The 19,905-nt window shown below is 37.1% G+C and overlaps 2 protein-coding genes across 7 annotated transcripts in view; one reads left to right on the top strand and one right to left on the bottom strand.

Moving 5' to 3' along the window:
• IFT74 (intraflagellar transport 74) overlaps positions 1 to 19,905 on the top strand; it is a 123,799-nt gene that overhangs the window by 36,260 nt on the left and 67,634 nt on the right. The window lies entirely within an intron of this gene.
• On the bottom strand, positions 698 to 18,279 carry LRRC19 (leucine rich repeat containing 19). Of its 3 annotated transcripts, none has more exons than XM_033237516.1 (6): positions 18,186 to 18,279; positions 16,486 to 16,579; positions 6,659 to 6,748; positions 4,840 to 5,353; positions 3,417 to 3,605; positions 698 to 2,955 (listed from the first exon to the last, which is right to left on the bottom strand). In XM_033237516.1, the coding sequence occupies exons 3-6, from the start codon at positions 6,737 to 6,739 to the stop codon at positions 2,627 to 2,629; spliced, it is 1,113 nt and encodes a 370-aa protein (XP_033093407.1). In that variant the 5' UTR covers positions 6,740 to 6,748; positions 16,486 to 16,579; positions 18,186 to 18,279; the 3' UTR covers positions 698 to 2,626. The 3 variants fall into 3 exon arrangements, with proteins under 3 accessions (XP_033093407.1, XP_033093406.1, XP_033093408.1); XM_033237515.1 differs by having other exon boundaries at positions 16,486 to 16,599; XM_033237517.1 differs by lacking the exon at positions 16,486 to 16,579.

The raw sequence follows: 19,905 nt of genomic DNA on the forward strand, positions 1-19,905 counted from the left end.
TTAGAAAAAGATATTTTATGTTTCTATAATCACCTCATCATTGAGATTTAAAACAAAGTATAATTGATATATAAAGAAACATTAGCCATAGTATACTTATATCCTTTGTTGAGAACATGTTTCTGTAAACACAAGCAAATATGTATTATAAATTAGTAAATTCTTCTATTTTACAGGTATATCATCCTAAATAGTTTTTATTTTCTGTCACTAGACGTTTGCATTGAATTTACTAATTATGTAACCTTTTTTTTTTTTTTTAAATTTTTGAGAAGGATTCTCGCTTTGTCACCAGGCTGGAGTGCAGTGGCACAATCTCAGCTCACTGCAACCTCCGCCTCCTGGGTTCAGGTGATTCTCATGCCTCAGCCTCCTGAGTAGCTGGGATTACAGGCACCTGCCACGTCACCTGCCACCTCACCCAGACGGGGTGAAATGCCGTCTCTACTAAAAATACAGAAATTATCCAGGTGTGGTGGTGTGCGCCTGTACACCCAGCTACTTTGGAGAATGAGTCAGAAGAATCATTTGAACCCAGGAGGCAGAGGTTGCAGTGAGCTGCGGTTTCACCATGTTGGCCAGGATGGTCTCAATCTCTTGACCTCGTGATCCAACTGCCTTGGCCTCCCAAAGTGCTGGGATTATAGGTGTGAGCTACTGCGTCTGACCGTAACTTTTAAAATGACTATTCTGTAGATTATGACATAGATCTATTTTATTTTAGTTTCTTTTTTCTAAGGAATTGTCAAGTACATACAAATTTGTAAAACTTTATTATATACATAAACAATTTGAACATACACAGAAATAGCATACTATACCATACACAACATACACAAAAATAGCATATTATATCCTTATGTACTCAGCCCCCAGCTTCTTCAGCTCATATTTGACCTTGCTCTATCCATACCTCTGGCCACTGTTCCATTCCATGTGTTATAATGAAGAAAATACCAGAAATATTATTTCACCCATAAATATATTTCAGTGTTTCAGAGATATACTTATTTATAAAAGACATAAATTCTTAATTTCTCTTCATATGAAGGTAAAAATTATAGATTGTGCTACAGTTTTTAATGTACCGTTTGCATTGATAAATTTTTAATTGTGATTGTAACCAATTGATTATAAGGAATTTGCAAATAATTCTCTTTAGACCCTTCCTATTACAGGCTATAGGCCAGTGTTTTCCAAACTATGTTCTTTGGATTGTTATTGAACTACGAGCTCTTAGTAGATGTAACTCAAAGAATGGGTTTTGTTGTCAAGTAAGTTTGGGAAATTTTTAATACTTTGCTCTCGAGTAATCAGAGAGCCATAAATTTAGCTTAGTAAAGTTTTACATAAATCCTATTGTAAAGAATCTTGGCCAGGCACGGTGGTCCACGCCTGTAATCCCAGCACTTTAGGAGGTCTAAGTGGGCAGATCACGAGATAATGAGTTGGAGACCAGCCTGGCCAATATGGTGAAACCCCATCTCTACTAAAAACACAGAAATTAGCCAGGCATAGTGGTGTGCACCTGTACTCCCAGCTACTCGGGAGGCTGAGTCAGAAGAATCGCTTGAACCCAGGAAGCGGAGGTTGCAGTGAGCCAAGATCGCACCACTGCACTCCAGCCTGGCGGCAGTGCCACATTCTGTCTCAAAAAAAAAAAAAAAAAGAATCTTGTTTTACTTTGTTTAAACCTAGTTTTTCCTATAGTAATTTGACCATGTACCTTTTTTCTTCTCCTGTAAATACTTGTGAATGTCTCTCTGGAAATTAGTATTTTGGGAAAACAATTTGGGAAACATTGCTGTATCTACTGAATAGATAGAAACAGCTGTCCACGGACCACATGAAGATTCCTCAGTCCCAGCACAGACCAATTTGAATAAAAATCTCCCAGAGAGAGGTAGAAATATGTATTTTTAAAACAAGATTTATAGATTATTGTGATGCCCACTTTGTAAGCCACTATGATGTTCAACTGTAGTGATCCTGCATTATGGTGACAGCCTTTCTTTATAACCAGATTCAGTAGTGACTTATTAGGGATTATGCCTGAACATTGTGCTTGTGCTTTAAATTGCTATAAAATTTTGAGGAAATTTATTGTGCTATTTCAGGAAGCATTTTGAAAAAATATTTTCCAACTCTGTGAATTTATTCTGTGAGCATAAAATCAATCTTGTTGTATTATTTAAGCTATCTGTTCCTCACTTTGACTTACTGTATATTAATAAATCCCAAACTTTTATTTCTTTACTGATTGAAACTTTAGTATAATTTAATACATATTATGTCAAATATCTATGTTAATATGATAATCCATTCATTTTAATTAATGAATAATTTAGGCCTTTTTACTAGTCTGTATGGTCACCCAAACACTGCTAAGAATAGGAGTGCTAGTATTGTAAACTATGTAACTGTCAGCTACCAGGGAGTGTCAGTTATTGTATTTGGACCTGCTTGCTCAATACAATGCAAAGAACATAATTTTATGATATTCATGTATGTTGTCATTAATATGAATGTCTGCTAGCTGTATTTTTGTATATCACATAGCAAAATCTCCATATCTAAACTGTGAGTGAGCTGATAACTTTGTTTAAAAAGCAAACTTTGAAAGAAATTAATTTTCTTCACGTAATTCATGGATATCTATATATTTGTCTTCAATAAATCCATCATCGTCTACCACAAATGAATGTAATTGTTCAAATATTACTGTAGTTTCTTCAGAGTTTGTTTCTGGTATCTGTGAAAGAGAACTTGGATTTCCAGTAAAACCATCTTCATAGGTTTCTGCTTCATGCTCTTCCAGGCGATGATGATTATAACTAAGCAGAATATTGTACCATATTGGGCATTTGATAGCAATAAAAATGAGAAGTGAAGTTGTCAGTGCAGTGACAACAACACCAACGAGAAAAGCCCAGCTTTTTCCAAGAGGTACATGTTCTTTAATGGAATACCGAGAGAGAAGAGAGAAAGAAAATTTGTTAAGTTGGCCAAGTAATCATAATTATATATCCTAATTCTCCTCAATATTGGTATTAGAAATAAACATACATTGTAGTTTTCTTTAGACAAATTTTGTGTGGTGGAAGAATTCTCTTTTTTCAAAACAGCTATTGCCATTTTGTTACCTTTTTACCTAAGACCATTATTGATTTATACTCGTTAAGATTTGTGACTAGACTAGTTAAAACAAAGGCTCAGAGAAGTTAAATAATTTGCACAATGGCATTTGGCTTGTAACTAGCAGAACCTAGTTTGGAAGACCAATATTTTGTAAATCTTTAGTTGAGATGAGGAATCTTTCTTTTATATTTTTATGGAAATTTAAAATAAAGATAACTACCTCAGTTTATTTAGTATGATACATTCAGCAGTGTTAATATTCAGAACCAGTACATTACCTGAATTTCTTGTTAAGTTGTTCAAAGAGCTATTAAATGTTGAATTGCTGATGGGCTGAAAAGGAATATAAAGATCTTCAGATACTGGTGAAGGAAGTTTTGAGTGGCATTCAGCCTTAGGAGGTACTGTTTTAATATTGTAGCTCTTCAGGCTGTTGGGGTAGCTACACATGGTGATGTTCTCATTTTCTGGTAAATCAGAAATAATAAGATTTAGAATAGAGAAAAATAACAGTTAACAACATTTTAATAGTTAACAACATTTTATAATTGTTTTATCTAGAATTTTTGACATATCTGTCATTCTTAAAGGCATTGTAAGAAATTCCTGTTGCATTTGTCTAGCAACACAGTGAAAGGATAATGCACATTTCTGTTTATTATTTTATAAATACAGCTTAAATGCAGTATCTGTTTATTATTTAGTTTATCTGTATTAGTGTAGATTGTATTATTAATATTGTGGTTACATGGTTACAATCTGGATATCAGGCACAGTATTTGCAGTTAAAATAGGTCACTTGTTTTCACTTAGTCTAGGAAGCACTTTTAAAAAATTACTCTTACATATTGACTTTGCTAACAATACATGAAGTAACGTTATCATCTCACATATATAGAACATTTACATTTCTGGCTGGGCACGGAGGCTCACACCTGTAATCCCAGCACTTTGGGAGGCCAAGGTGGGTGGAACGCCTGAGGTTGGGAGTTCGAGATCAGCCTGACAAACATGGAGGAACCCCATCTTTACTAAAAATATAAAAAATTATCCAGGCATGGTGGCGCATGACTGTAATCCCAGCTACTCAGGAGGCTGAGGCAGGAGAATTGCTTGAACCTGGGAGGTGGAGGTTGTGGTGAGCTGAGATCGCGCCAATGCACTCTAGCCTGGGCAACAAGAACAAAACTCTGTCTCAAAAAAAAAAAAAAATTCTTAATTTTTCCTCCTGGTAATGGGGAAGGAGAGCAACTATGCAGCTGTTACTTTTTAGTGTTTCTTCCTGTTTTGCTTCAACAGAAATTGTTTCCTTTTTTTTTTTTTTCTGAGACAGAGTCTCACTCTGTTGTCCAGGCTAGAATGCAGTGGCACTATCTTGGCTCACTGCAATGTCGCCTCCCAGGTTCAAGCGATTCTCCTGCCTCAGCCTCTCAAGTACCTGGTACTACAGGCATGTGCCACCACACCCAGCTAATTTTTGTATTTTCAATAGGGATGGGGTTTCACCATGTTGGTCAGGATGGTCTCGAACTCCTGACCTCAGGTGATCCGCCTGCCTTGGCCTCCCAAAGTGATGCGATTACAGATGTGAGCCACTGCGCCTGGCTGCTTCCTTTTCTTTAAAACATGATATGAGAAATTTTTCTGTGGTGGAACATTGAGTTAATCACATGTTGGTTTTGCTTAATTATGATAGCTTACCTAATGTCACATTTGATGTGTTCAACCAGTTCTGCAAATTAAATAGACTGCAAGAGCAGTTCCATAGGTTTCCATATAAAGTTATTAATTCCAGATGAAATAGTGGTGGTACATCCAAATAGCTAATCAAATTGCCTTGCAGATTCAGAAGTTTTAGGTCTCTTAGAGGCACAAATATATCAGCATTCAGTTGTTCTATTTTGTTTTGGCAGAGATGTAATTGTTTTAGTTTATTTAAGCCTAAAAATGCACCCTGTTGAATTATATAGATGGAGTTTCTACAGATATTTAAAATTTCTAGACTGGAGAGGTTATCAAAACTGTTATTATGTAAGACAGTAACATTGTTCTCAATCAAGTAGAGCTCTGTGAGTAAAAAGTATGTCTGTAGAACTCTTGTGTCTGTACTATTAAGAGTAATTTGGTTATAACTGAGATCAAGTATAGTAACATCTTTCTTGATATCTGCTGGAATCAAGGAATAATTTTTTTCAGTGAAATTACATTGGACTTCCTAGAAAAAGAAAAAAAAGAATGCATTAATCAGAAAAACATATTAATAGAATTTCCTCAAATTTCATATTTCAGCACTTAGACATTAGAAGGAAATGACTTTGGGAAAAAAACCTACTATCTAATCTTTGGTGTTATAGTAGAGCAAATCTTTTTCTTTACTGGGATGAAATACTAAAAATTAAGGATATTCTGATGCATACAATTGAACAAAGAGATTCCAATTTGTTATACGGGTATTTTCCAACTGTTATTACATGATCATTACAGAAAGTAATGCTATTGGTATATTCCCATTTATATATGTGGAAATATATGGTAAATAATAATTCTGTTAACATTTGATATTCCAGTACGCACGATTGCTTTATAGTGAGGAAATTATTTTAAACTATATGTGTTTTTAAAATCAGCAGAGCTAACAACATTATACTTAGGGCTGTTAAATAATTAATGAATAGGCTGGGCATGGTGGCTCACGCCTATAATCCCAGCACTTTGGGAGGCCAAGGTAGGCAGGTCATCTGAGGTCAGAAGTTCAAGACCAGCCTGTCCAACATGGTGAAACTCTGTCTCTACTAAAAATACAAAAAAAAAAAAAATCAGCCAGTCATGGTGGCAAGCACCTGTAATCCCAGCTGCTTGGGAGGCTGAGGCACGAAAATCACTTGAACCCAGGAGGCAGAGGTTGCAGTAAGCTGAGATCATGCCATTATACTCCAGCCTGGGTGACAGAGCGAGATTCCGTCTCAAAAGCAATCAATAAATGTCAATATATAGCTCTCTGGGTTTAACAGTTCAAAGTTTGGTGTTTTAAAAGGAAATATTTATCTTATATCAGAAATGGAGCCGTGTATTGAATTTAAAGAGCCACACAATCTGAAATACTTCCTTTATGTGGATATAGATGGAAAGAAAGAAATAGTTCTGGTTTTTACTGAATAGTAAACTGAGAATAAATAGAACTAAGAATAGTTCTTGTTTATTACTGTTTTTGAAGTTAGATTTTTTCACCAATAGTAATTCAATAGCAGATTCCCTCATAAATACATGATTTTTTTAAAAAAAGTTTCCTACATTTTAAACAAGATTTTAGTCTTGAAACTAATTTCTGATTTTATAGTGAAATTTTTCAGATCTCTCCCTTTAATCAACTTTTAAAGAACTCAGTTTTTAAAAATGAAGGCTGCTTTTGTCAAATTGGAATTTGGATATACACAGCTAAGTAAACAATTTTAGTAGGTCAGATTTTCTTTGCTTTCTTATTGCCCTTTGATTTTTTACTATTTTGATTGTAAAAACTTACTCTTTTAGAAGACTGGATTTTGTCTGATAATAATACCATGGAGAGAGGCCAAAAGAGGATTGTGATGCCTGTGACTTTCATGTTGCAGACCTGATAGAAAAGAGAGTATTTTTATTTTGATGGTAAACTGGAACTTTAGAGATTTTAAGGACATTTTTTTTTTTGACCTTTTGAATCTGTTTATTCTTTTTTTTTTTTTTTTTTTGGCTGAGACAGGGTCTCACTCTGTCACTCAGACCTGGTGGCATGGTCACAGCTCACTGCAACCTTGATCTCCCAGGCTTAAGCGGTCCTCCCAACTCAGCTTCCTAAGTAGCTGAAACACAGGCATGTGCTACCGTGCCTGGCTAATTTTTAAAATTTTTGGAGAGATGGCATCACCATGTGTTACTCAGCCTGGTCTCAAACTCCTGGGTGTGAGCCATTTCCCCCAAGCCACTGGCGTAGCCTTGAAAAGTGCAGGGATTATAGATATAAGCCACTTATCCTGGCCTTTCAAATCTACTTTTTCTTGAAATACATAAAATGTGAAACAAGTGCATGGCCATTCACCATCCTTGGACTCTGATCTTAACAAACTAGAAAGCCCCTTTGAAGAATGAGAGACTTAATTTTATTTTTTCTTTTTAGAGAGAATTAATATCTGTAAGTGTGTCTCATTAGTTTCTAGATATGATGAAAGGAGCTTTAAAGCAATTTAAGTGGTTGTAAACTTTAAAAATTTAATAAGTGCACAAAAGAAATTCAGGAAAATACGTATTTATACATAAGTATATGCTTATGTTGATGGTCCTGATTTTTTCAATTTTAGGCAGTATCTATTGGTATTAACCTTGACTTAAAACTGTGGGAGATGAGAATCTTTAGCACTCTTTCCCCCGCCATGGTAATTTTTACAAATTTTATTGAGGCATGATAGATATACATAGTTTTGGGGTACATGTGATAATGTAGTGCATTCATATAATTTTAAAAAATCAAATTAATGTACTTGGGGTATCCATCACGTTGAATATTTTTCTTTTTTTTATACTGGAAACATTCAAATTCTCTTCTAGCTGTTTTTAAATGTACAGTAAATTAGAGGAGAGGGAGAGCATCAGAGAATAGTTAATGGATGCTGGGCTTAATACCTAGGTGACGGGTTGATCTGTGCAGCAAACCACCATAGCACACATTTACCTATGTAACAAACCTGCACATGTACCCCGGAACTTCAAAATAAAAGTTGAAGGAAAAAAATTATTGTAAACTATAATTACCCTACTGATCTAACACTAGGCCTTCTTTTTTAAGTAAACTGTATGTTCGTATGCATTAATAAACTTCTCTGCATTCCTCCCTCCCCACCACCCTTTCCAGCCTCTGGTAACCACCAGTCACTCTTAATCTGTATGAGATCCACTTTTTTAGCTCCCACATGCAGGTGAGAATGTACGATATTTGTCTTTCTGTGCTTGGCTTAATTCACTTAACATAATGACCTCTGGTTGCATTTATGTTGCTGCAAATGACAAGATTTCATTTTTTTTTATGGCTGAATAATAGTCCCTTGTATATATATGCTACTTTTTTTTATCTATTCATCTGTTGATGGGCACTTAGGTTGATTCCATAGTTTTGCTCTTGTGAATAGTCCTGCAATAAATGCGGGAGTGCAGCTATCTCTTTAATATAGTCATCTCTTTTTTTTAAATGTATATCCAGTGGAATTACTGGATCAAATATAAATGTAAGTGTTATATTTTTAGTTTTTTGAGGAACCTTCATAGTGTTCTCCAGAGTGGCTATACTAATTTACATTCCCAAGAGTGTATGAGGGTTCCCCTTTCTCCACATCCTCATCAGCATCCGTTATTGCCTGTCTTATTGATATAAGTTACTTTATTGGGGGTGAGATTATATCTCATTGTAGTTTTGATTTGCATTTCCCTGAATGATTGACTGATGTTGAGCATTTTTTCCACATACTTGTTTGCCTTTTGTATGTTTTTTGAGAAATGTCTATTTGGTTCTTTTGCCATGTTTACTTGGATTATTTGTTTTTTATTGGTTTGTTTTTGGCTAGTGAGTTGTTTGAGCTCCTTATATCTTCGATTATTAACCCCTTGTTAGATGGGTGGTTTGCAAATATTTTCTTTTTTTTTTTTTTTTGAGATGGAGTCTCAATCTGTCGCCCGGGCTGGAGTGCAGTGGCCCGATCTCAGCTCACTGCAAGCTCTGCCTCCCGGGTTCACGCCATTCTCCTGCCTCAGCCTCCTGAGTAGCTGGGACTACAGGCACCCGCCACCTTGCCCGGCTAGTTTTTTGTATTTTTTAGTAGAGACGGGGTTTCACAGTGTTAGCCAGGATGGTCTCGATCTCCTGACCTCGTGATCCGCCCGTCTCAGCCTCCCAAAGTGCTGGGATTACAGGCTTGAGCCACCACGCCTGGCCTGCAAATATTTTCTCTCATTCTGTGGGTTGTCTCTTCACTTTGTTGACCATTTTCTTTGCTGTGCAGAAGGTTTTTTGCTTGGCGAAACCCCATTCGTACATTTTTGCTTTGGTTTCCTGTGTTTTTGAGGTCTTACAGACACAAAAAAATCTTTGTCCAGACCAGTGTTCTAGAGCAATTCCTCAATGTTTTGTTGCAACAGTTTTATAGTTTGAGGTCTTACTTAGATTTAAGTCTTTAATTCATTTTTATTCCTGGATATGGCAAGAGATAGGGATCTGGTTTCGTTCTTCCATATGTAATTATTCAGTTTTTCCAGCACCATTCATTGAAACAACTATTATTTCTCCATTGTATGTTCTTGGCACCTTTGTTGAAGATGAGTTGGTGTAAATGTATGTGTTTATAGCTGAGTTCTCTATTCCATCCCATTGGTCTATGGATCTGTCTTTATGCCAAACCATGCTGATTTGGTTACTAGAGCTTTGTAGAAAATTTTGAAGTCAGGTAGTGTGATGCCTCCAGTTTTGTTCCTTTTTGCTGAGGGTTGTTTGGCTATTTGAGATCTTTCGTGGTTCCGTATGATTTTTAGGATTTTTTTTCTACTTCTATGAAGAGCGTCACTGTATTTTGATAGGAATTGCATTGAATCAGTAAATTGCTTTGGTTAGTATTGATATTTTAACAATGTTCTTTGACTCCATGAACATGGATTATATTTCCATTTTTTTGTATCCTCTTCAGTTTGTTTCATCAGTGTTTTATAGGTTTTGTTATGTAGATCTTTCACTTCTTTGGTTAAATTGATTGCAAGGTATTTTATAGTCTTTGTAGCTATTGTAAACAGGCTTGCTTTCTTGATTTCTTTTTCAGATTCTTCACTGTTGGCATGTGTAAATTCTACCCATTTTTATATGATGATTTTGTATCTTGCAACTTTACTGAATTCAGTTATCAGTTTTTACAGAGTTTTTTGTGGTGTATTTAGGGTGGTTTTTAAAAAAATTTTTTTTAAGTATAAGATCGTGTCTGCCGGGTGTGATGGCTCATGCCTGTAATCCCAGCACTTTGGGAGGCTGAGGTGGTTGGATCACGAGGTCAGGAGTTTGAGACCAGCCTGACCAACATGGTGAAACCCCGTCTCTACCAAAAATACAAAAATTAGCTGGGTGTGATGGTGGACACCAGTAATCCCAGCCACTCAGGAGGCTGGGGCAGGAGACTCACTTGAACCTGGGAGGTGGAGGTTGCAGTGAGCCGAAATCACGCCACTGCACTCCAGCCTGGGCGACAGAGCGAGACTCTGTCTCAAAAAAAAAAAAAAAAAAAATCCTGTCATCTGCAATCAAGTCTAATTTGACTTCTTCTTTTGCAATTTGGATGCCTTTTATTTCTCTCTCTTGCCTAATTGCTCTGGCCAGGACTTCTAGTACTGTGTTGAGTAAAAGTGGTGAAAGTAGGCATCCTTGTATTATTCCACATCTAAAAGAAAGGCCTTCAATTTATCCCCATTCAGAATGGTGTTAGCTGTGGGTTTGTCATATATGGCATTTGTTATCTTGAAGTATGTTCTTTGTGTGCCCAGTTTAATGAGAATTGTATCATAAAGGGATGTTGAATTTTATCAACTGTGTTTTCAGCATTTATTAAAATAATTATATGGTTTTTGTTCTTGGTTTTATTAATGTGATGTATCATGTTTATTTTATTTTATAATAATAATTATTTAAGGTAGAGTCTTGTTTTGCTGTCCAGGGTGGTTGGAAACTCCTGGACTCAAGTATTCCTTCCACCTCAGCCTCCTGAAAAGCTGGGATTACAAGCACATATCACTGTGCCCAGCTTACCATGTGTATTAGGCTGTTCTTGCACTGCTATAGTGAAATATTAGAGACTGGGTAATTTATAAGAAAAGAGACTTAATTGACTCGCAGTTCTGCAGGCTGTACAGGAAGCATGGTGCAGTTCATTTTTGGGGGAGGCCTCAGGAAGCTTACAGTTGTGGCAGAAAGTGAAAGGGGAGCCAGCACATCACATGATGAAATCAGAGCAAGGAGGAGAGAGTGGGAAAGGAGGTGCCACACACTTTTAAACAACTAAATCTCTTGTGAACTCAGAGCAAGATCTCACTTATCACCAAGGGGATGGCCCAAAGCCAGTCATGAGGGATCCGCCCTCATTATCCAAACACCTTCCACCAGGCTTCATCTGTCACACTGGGGATTACAGTTCAAGATGAGATTTGGATAGGGACAAATATCCAAACCATATTGTCATGCTTATTGATTTGCATATGTTGAACTATCTTTGCTTCTCTGGAATGAATCTCACTTGGTACGGTGAATAATCTTTTTAAAGTATTGTTGAATTTGGTTTGCTGTTATTTAGTTGAGGGTTTTTGCATCTGTGTTCTTCTGGGATATTGGACTGTAGTTTTCATTTTTGTTGTGTCCTTGTCTAGTTTTGGTATCTGGGTCATGCTGATCTTGTAGAATGAGTTTGGAAATATTCCCTTCTCTTTAATTTTGTTTGAAGAGTTTGAGTAGAATTGGTATTAGTTCTTCTTTAAATATTTTATAGGATCCAACAGTGAAGGCAATGAAATATACTTAATTCTCCAATTAAAAGGCATAGTGCTGACTGGAAGCTACTGACTGGCTGTTTAAAGGAGCCTGGTACCTCCTCCTCTTGTTCTTGCTCCTTCTCTCTGCCATGTGACACACCTGCTTCACCTTCGCTTTCCACTGTGACTAAGAGCTTCCTGAGGCCTCACCAGAAACTAAGTAGATATTGGTGCTATGCTTTTGCAACTTGTGGAACTGTGAGCCAAATAAACTTCTTTTCTTTATAAATTATCCAATGTCAGATATTCCTTTATAGCAATGAAAAATGGACCAATACATCATGGTTCCCTGTTTGCTGTGTCTTTTTTTTTTTTTTGAGGCAGAGTTTCACTCTTGTTGCCCAGGCTGGAGTGCAATGTCGCAATCTCGACTCTTTGCAACCTCTGCCTCCTGGGTTCAAGCGATTCTCCTGCCCCAGCCTCCCAAGTAGCTGGGATTACAGGCATGCACCAACACGCCTGGCTAATTTTGTATTTTTAGTAGAGACGTATTTTGTATTTTTAGTATTTTTTCTCCATGTTAGTCGGACTGGTCACAAACTCCTGACCTCAAGTGATCTGCCTGTCTTGGCCTCCCAAAGTGCTGGGATTATAGGTGTGAGCCACCGCACCTGGCCTGTTGGCTGTTATTTCTTGTAGATATATATATGTGTCGTTGCATTGTCAGATTAGTTGTTTATTCCAATATTCTCTGTGTGGCTTATTTTGTTTTTTATTGAATATATTTGCTTAGAGGGTATTTTATCATTAGGTTGCTGCCTCCTTTTCAGCTTTAGATGGCACCTTAAGCCCAGCTTCACCTTGGCTCTGGTAAATGACCAGAGCATTGCTCTTCCTGAATGGGGAGGTTCCAGGGGATATCCTGGTAGTGTGGGAAGGGTGGCTAGAGGTTCATGCCCAGTCAGCCTTCCCACACTAGAGACCTGTGGAGCCAACCTCCTACAAAGTGGTGCTGTTGAACAGCTGCTCTGATTTGGTGTCGCTTTGGCTGAGTTACAGAGCAGAGTTTCCAGATCTGGGGATGGTAATCCTGTCTCTCCTCTTTGTCTCTACATGTCCTCAGGAATATTTCTCCAGGCACTTGAGATGTTTCCCATGGGTTAAAGCAGGGACAAGTCTCCTGCCAGGGAATACAAGATGGTGGGTAGAAACTGTGATTTGGGGGAAATTTTCCCACATGCTTTGTGCTAGGTTGAATGGGGGGAGGGGCATTGTGGATATGGAAGTCCAGTTCTCTTACTATCTGCTCAAAGTTTGTTCACTTCTCTGTGGCCCTAGAACTGTCTCATCTTCACATTTGAATTCTGGTATATTGCTGGTAATTATCTCAGGTCTGTATATTTGTTTTTGGTTTTCTGTAGAGGGGAGTGAAGCCAGCTTGCTTCTTGGCCACCATTTTGGAATTGATAGCTCCTTCAGCTCTCTTTCAAATACCCCCTCCCTTCATCTCCAACACATCAAATATATACTTCCTATGTCTTTATCTCCTAACATAGTTACTTGTAATTTTGGTTAGATGAGTATTCAGTGTTTGTACTATCATGAATGATTGAACTCAGTCAATAAAAAGCTGTTATTGGCTAAGCCATGTAACAGGATCACTTTTCTGTTGATGCACCCTTTTTGTTTCCTCCAAACTAATTGTACTGTTTTTTCATGTGCTTAGTTTTCTTGTTATGACCAAACTCTCCCCTAGCATATCTGTCATTTGTTTATGGATATTAAGTATTTAACCTGTTTCATCAGCTTAAAAAGTCCCTCCCAGAGCCTGCTACCATGCTCTAATCTGGAGGAGCTAGCTGATCACTAGGCCTTCTGCACAACTGTTTACTTCCACCCTCATCAAAGAGTCTACCTTTTGCCTTTGTTACTGGGTACTTATTTTCTAGAACGCCCTGTCTGGTTTATTGCCTTTCTTCAGTGGAGCTTCCTCAGTAGCTTCTAGAGAATGTGGATAGGAGGGAAAACTTTTTAGACTTGGAAAGATATTTTGGCTAGAGATAGAATTCTAGGTAAGAAGTAATTTTCCTTCAAAATGTTGATGGTATTACCCTACTGTCTTTGAGTTTCTAGTATTACTGTTAAGAAATATACCATGTCATTCTAATTATTTATCAAAGCTTTTAAAATCAATACTATATTCATTATCCTGTGTCTTTCCCGCCAATACACCTGGCTAATTTTTTTGTATGTTTAGTAGAGACAGGGTTTTACCATGTTAGCTAGGATGGTCTCGATCTCCTGACCTCGTGATCCACCACCTCGGCCTCCCAAAGTGCTGGGATTATAGGCATGAGCCACCACACCTGGCCTGTTTTCATTTATTAAACTGGGTACTTGGTCAGTCTTTTCCATCTAGAAGCTATGTCACTCAGTTTTGGGAAATTTTCTGAATTATGTCATTGATGATATAATTTTCTTTATTTTTTAAAATAAAATTTCACTTTTTTTTTCCTAGAATTTCCTCAATTGGGTGTTGGACCTCCTGGAATGATTTTAAAACCTTTACTGTCCTACATTTTATCTCAGTGTGTTTTTTGCTTTCCTTTCTAGGAGACATCCTCAACTTTATCTTCACATTCTTCTATTAATTTTTTATTTCTATTACTTTTTTATTCTTTTTTTTTTTTTGAGACGGAGTCTCGCTCTGCCGCCCAGGCTGGAGTGCAGTGGCCGGATCTCAGCTCACTGCAAGCTCCGCCTCCCGGGTTTACGCCATTCTCCTGCCTCAGCCTCCCGAGTAGCTGGGACTACAGGCGCCCGCCACCTCGCCCGGCTAGTTTTTTGTATTTTTTAGTAGAGACGGGGTTTCACCATGTTAGCCAGGATGGTCTCGATCTCCTGACCTTGTGATCCACCCGTCTCGGCCTCCCAAAGTGCTAGGATTACAGGCTTGAGCCACCGCGCCCGGCCTACTTTTTTATTCTTTTTTAATTCTAAGAGTTTTTTTGTTTCAGAATATTTTCTTTATTAGTATTCTGTTGCATGAATATATTATATTTTCTTGTTTATCATTGTGCCTTTTGTTATGTTCCTTTTCTTTGAATAGCCTCTATATCCTTATATTGTATTTTTCCAGTTATCTTTGGGCAGTGTCCTTTATATTGGAGGCCTTCTTCTTAGTCTGTTGATATTTTATTTAGGGTTTATGTGTGAGAGTGGGAAACTAAAAAGCTGATAGGAAAATGCATTTGTGTGGGTCTCATTGTTTCTAGACTTGACCACGGAGTGTAACTGCTGGACTGTTTTCTTAGGGAATGTCATTATCCACAAAATGACTCTTCTGATTTACTGCCCGAAGAGATAATGGCCTGGTAGCCAGCATTCTGAGTGCTAAGTGATAAAAAAGCTGGATTTATATCAATATTTAGTATGGAAACTATAACTTAATCTGAACAATGCCTTTGCACTCACTTGTGCCCATTGCCCAAATTCCCTTTGTTTTATTCTCGTGGCTTGGGGGATCCTCTAATCTGCTTGTGTAGAGAAGGAACATTATCTGGCTAGACAGACAGAGAGGAATTAGCCTCTCCTCTACTTTGAGAATACCTGGTGCCGCCAATTTCTGGGCTATTTAGAGTTTCTGCAGTGCAATTCAAGTGGCTCTCAGCTTTTCTCATATTTGACTTGGGAAATTTTTGTTTTCCTAGTCAATTTCCACTCAGCTATTAGGTTTCTGGTTTCTAGGTTTCATTGCTATTGACTCCTGTTCCATTCTGTTTGTCCTTGTGAGTTTATATCCCTTTTTACCTTTTATTTTCATGTTAATCGGGTTTTGAACACAATTTAAAGTTAATGGGTGCATTTAAGGTTTCAGCTTTGCCTAGAAATCGACATTTATTGGACTATACTCTTCTTGCCAAATAGTTACTTTTTTATTTAGTCATTTTATTCATGACCTTGATGTTTCTTGTTCTTTATCTCTGTTTTCTTAAAGTCAATTTTAGAAACCCTTTTGCAAACAAATTATCCGTTTGAAAATGTATAAATATATTCTGTCATCCTTAAGGGTGTTTAGAAATTTAGTCTTTTGAGCATTCTTACAGCATTTGTTACAATTAGTTACTTACGATTTTTTTAAGGAAAGTTTATTTCATTACAACAGGTAATAGAAAAACTAATCAGAGTAGGCCGGGCGCAGTGGCTCACGCCTATAATCCCAGCGCTTTGGGAGGCCGAGGCGAGCAGATCACCTGAGGTCAGGAGTTTGAGACCAGCCTGGCCAACATGGCGAAACCCCATCTCTACTACAAATATAAAAATTAGCCGGGCGCAGTGGTGGGTGCCTGTAATCCCAGCTGCTTTGGAGGCTGAGGCAGCAGAATTGCTTGAACCCAGGTGGCAGAAGTTGCAGTGAGCTGTGATCATGCCACTGCACTCCAGCCTGGGTGACAGTGAGACTGTTTCAGAAAAAAAAAAAGAAAAACTAATCAGAGTAAGCAAGAATCCATGCAGCATACTAAAGTCTCTTGCCTCATTAGCAATAAGGAATTTACTGCTATTTTAGTGCTAATCTGTTCTAGTCAGCTTCCTCATTGCCTTCGATTTGTTGATCCATTTATGCTTATTCCCCTTCTACCTTCTCTCCTTCCATAGTTAAATCAAATTTGTTAGAAAAAGCTACTCTGCCTCTTATATTTTATAAAATTTGGATGTAGATCATAGTAGAATCCCTTTTAGAGCCAGAAGTACATTTAAGCTATCACTTATTCAAGACGATTGCCCACAAAAGAGGGATGCCTAAATCATTTACAAAAGGTAGTTTACCTGTGTTTAATGATTCCTAGGAATAGGTGTTCAGTTTCTTCAATGGCTTGTTTCAGTATTTCTCAATGATATGGTGACATTCTTACTGATGTCTCTGGTAGGATGCAGAGGTGACTGAGGAGAGGTGAGTTAAGGGAAGTGCTATTTTTTTCCAGAAACAAATAGGATGGGGATAGTGAAAGAAAGCAAACAGGCTACAAAGAAAACTAACTAGATTTATGTTAAAAGTTGATATGAAATAGAAGCAGGTGAACAAAGTAATAGAGGCAAGGCGTGACTGTGAGCTTGTGTGGAAATGGAGACAGAGTATAGTTTTATATTTATTATCTGTATCTGCTATTTAATGCTAATAATTGTTTTCTCAAGTGTGCTAAAAGAAAAAAATCATAAGGATTAGGAAAGGATTTTTTTTCTTTTCCATTTGGAAGATCTTAGAAGCAGTGTATATGGTAGATTCTCTACAGGAAAGCGTTCAACAAATCTAAAGCATTGTTAGGTCTGAAGCTATGAAATACATTGATTGATCCATACTATGCGTGAGAGTTTTCACCTATTTGTGTGCCTTTTGAGAGGAGAAAGATTGTAAGAGGGGGCGAATGTTGATTTTCATGACAGTATTCAAATCCCCAGACAAAGCATTTGCTAGCATTATTGGGTGTCTTAAAAAAAGAAAAGTCATATAGGCAAAATAGCTAGCCAAGTAGATAATGCAGAAACTATCCATGAGTCAGTTTAGCCTATTTCAACAGTTGGTTTTAAAGGAAGTCAGTTATTGTTGCTTTATTTCTCCTTTTGGAATATTTTCTAATTTGGATTTTTTTTGAAATGATAGGTGAGTTTCATATAGTGATTACTTAGGAACTAATATAAAATAGAAAACTGGAATAGAAAATGGAATATCAGTTTCTTTTGTTATTTCACAAAATTACGTGCATTTTTACCTACCATATGATCTATGTTACTAGAACAAAAGAGCTTTACTCAAAGGAAATGGTAGATACTGAAAAAGAAGCATTGTTCTTAATAAAGTTTCAAGTACATGTTTCTTAAGTTATTTATTTTATATGATTATTATATGCTATGAAATAAAGAGATGCTCCAATTGTTTTGATTTTGTTAAATAAAATCTAAGTGTAGTTTTTCCATTAAATATTTTAGATATTTATGCCAGAATTTAATGTATTTAGAATACGATGTTAATAATACACAATTAACTTCATTTCCTTATTTATTGTGTAGATTTTTTTCAAATTTAAAACCTTTTGTAATGGAAAATTTCAAGGAAAAAAACCTAAGTAAGGAGAAGAGTTATCGCCCTGCTTCAGTAATTATCAACTCATGGCCAGTCTTTTTTTTTTTTTTATCTTGCAAATAGGCTTTTAGACTGATGTCACTTCAGAATGCTCTGTGATTAACATATTTTAAAATAAAAAATCTTATAAATTTGATTGGCTAGATGAAACCTTCCCCCCCCCCAAAACAATTACTTAGTGTTGTATTCTAACTTTATTTAGGAAAGACCCTTTGGCCATGTCCCAGGTATATAGTATTTTTGAGGTAGACCATGTGAAAATATAATCACATTTTCTTATTTTTCATCACTTCTTAAAGGCAAAGATTGTTGTACAGACTTGACAAACTTAAATACGATTTTTTAAAAAATACAACAATAACCAAAGCTATAAATATATAGAGCTTACCTTTTTTCTTTTGTCTCTAAGACTGGTGTGCTAAAGGAAATTAGTCTGTTTCTCAACAGCATTAAAAAAAGTATATTGTATGATTACATTTCACTTCATTTTAACCTTTGTACCCAGTGAACAGGTGACCAAAAAAAAAAAAAAAAAACTAGACTTCCTTAGCAAAACATTGACTAGAAGAAGAATTTCTTAAAGTTGTCTTTTCCTTTTTTTAGTGTAACAAGTAAGACTGCCTAACCTTTGTCTGTCTGTCTGTCTTTCTTTCTTTCTTTCTTTCTTCTTTCTTTCTCTTTCTTTCTTTCTGTCTCTTTCTTTCTTTCTTTCTGATGAAGTCTTGCTCTGTCACCCAGGCTGGAGTGCAGTGGCATGATCTTGGCTCAATGCCACTTCCACTTCCTGGGTTCAAGCAGTTCTCCCTGCCTCAGCCTCCCGAGTAGCTGGGATTACAGGTACCCAGCACTGCTCCTGGCTAATTTTTGTATTTTTAGTAGAGATGCGGTTTCGTCATGTTGGCCAGGCTGGTCTCAAACTCCTGACCTCAGGTGGTCCACCTGCCTCAGCCTCCCAAAGTGCTGGGATTACAGGTGTGAGCCACTGTATTCGGCCTACTTTTGTGTTTCTTTTATTAAAATGTTAACAATTTTACTTACTGATTTAGAGTTTACAATATTGAAAATGCATACTTTTGAAAGATATACTGTTGCTAAATTAATTTATGTTTGTCCTGATGGCATTTTATGCTTAGAAGGATTCAAATTGAGGTCAGATGCAGTGTCTGATGCCTGTAATCCCAGCACTTTAGGAAGCTAAGGTGAGAGAATAATTTGAACTCAGGAATTTGAGACCAGCCCAGCCAACTTAGCAAGACCTTGTCTCTATTCAAAATAAAAAGTAAAAACATTAGCAGGGCATAGCGTTGTGTGCCTTTAGTCCCAGTTACTTGGGTGGCTGAGGTGGGGGGATGGCTTGAGTTTGAGCATGCAGTGAGCCATGATTGTGTTACTGCACTCCAGTCTGGGTGACAAGTGATACCCTGTCAGGAAAGAAAGATAGAAAGAGGGGGGGGGGGAGAGAGAGAGAGAGAGAGAGAGAGAGAGAAAGGGAGAGAGAGGGAAAGAGAAAGAAGAGAGAGGAGGGGGAAGAGGAGGAAGGGAGGGGAGGGAAGGGGAAGGGAGGGGAGGGAAGGGGAAGGGAAGAGGAAAAGAAAGGAAGGGGAAAAGAAAAAGAAAAGAAAGGAGGGAGGGAGGGATTCAAATTGTAAAGATATCACCAAGTTTTGTGTTCTATTGAGTTTCAACTTTTTTGTTTACTTATTTTTATGACACCATCATCAGTGGTTTTACTGCCAACTTATAACAGGAGCAAAGTACTCAAAGCATCAAAAAGACCTGACACCTGGATATCACATGGCCTTGAGAAAGTCAGTTACCTTTCTTATGCTGTAATTTCTCCTCTGTAAAATGGAATACTTTATAACATTAGTTCTCATCTTCCTACATTGTAGGAAGAAGCATTGTTGGTGGTCAGGAATCAAGTTTAGAATGAATTCCTTCCAAAAGATTAATTCCACTGGGCTTCAGTATCCTTAATCTATGAAACAGATTGAAATAGATATTTTCCTCTTTCAAATTCTGTGAGCTCATATACCTATACAAATTGTAGCAGCAGGAAACACATTTGTTATACTGTTGTAATTGAAGCTTCAAGTGAAGGTACCACT

This window comes from Trachypithecus francoisi, unplaced genomic scaffold (genome assembly GCF_009764315.1).
Source record: "Trachypithecus francoisi isolate TF-2019V2 unplaced genomic scaffold, Tfra_2.0 Lachesis_group16, whole genome shotgun sequence".
In the NCBI taxonomy this organism is placed as follows: Eukaryota; Metazoa; Chordata; class Mammalia; order Primates; family Cercopithecidae; genus Trachypithecus; species Trachypithecus francoisi.

Excerpts from the sequence above, each read along its gene's own strand:
- LRRC19 (XM_033237517.1), bottom strand. The coding sequence starts at position 6,739 with ATGAAAGTCACAGGCATCACAATCCTCTTTTGGCCTCTCTCCATGGTA. Across the intron at positions 3,606-4,839 it reads CACATCAAATGTGACATTAG|AAAATGAGAACATCACCATG; the intron begins GTAAGCTATCAT and ends CTGATTTACCAG. Across the intron at positions 2,956-3,416 it reads CAACTTAACAAGAAATTCAG|AACATGTACCTCTTGGAAAA; the intron begins GTAATGTACTGG and ends ATTCCATTAAAG.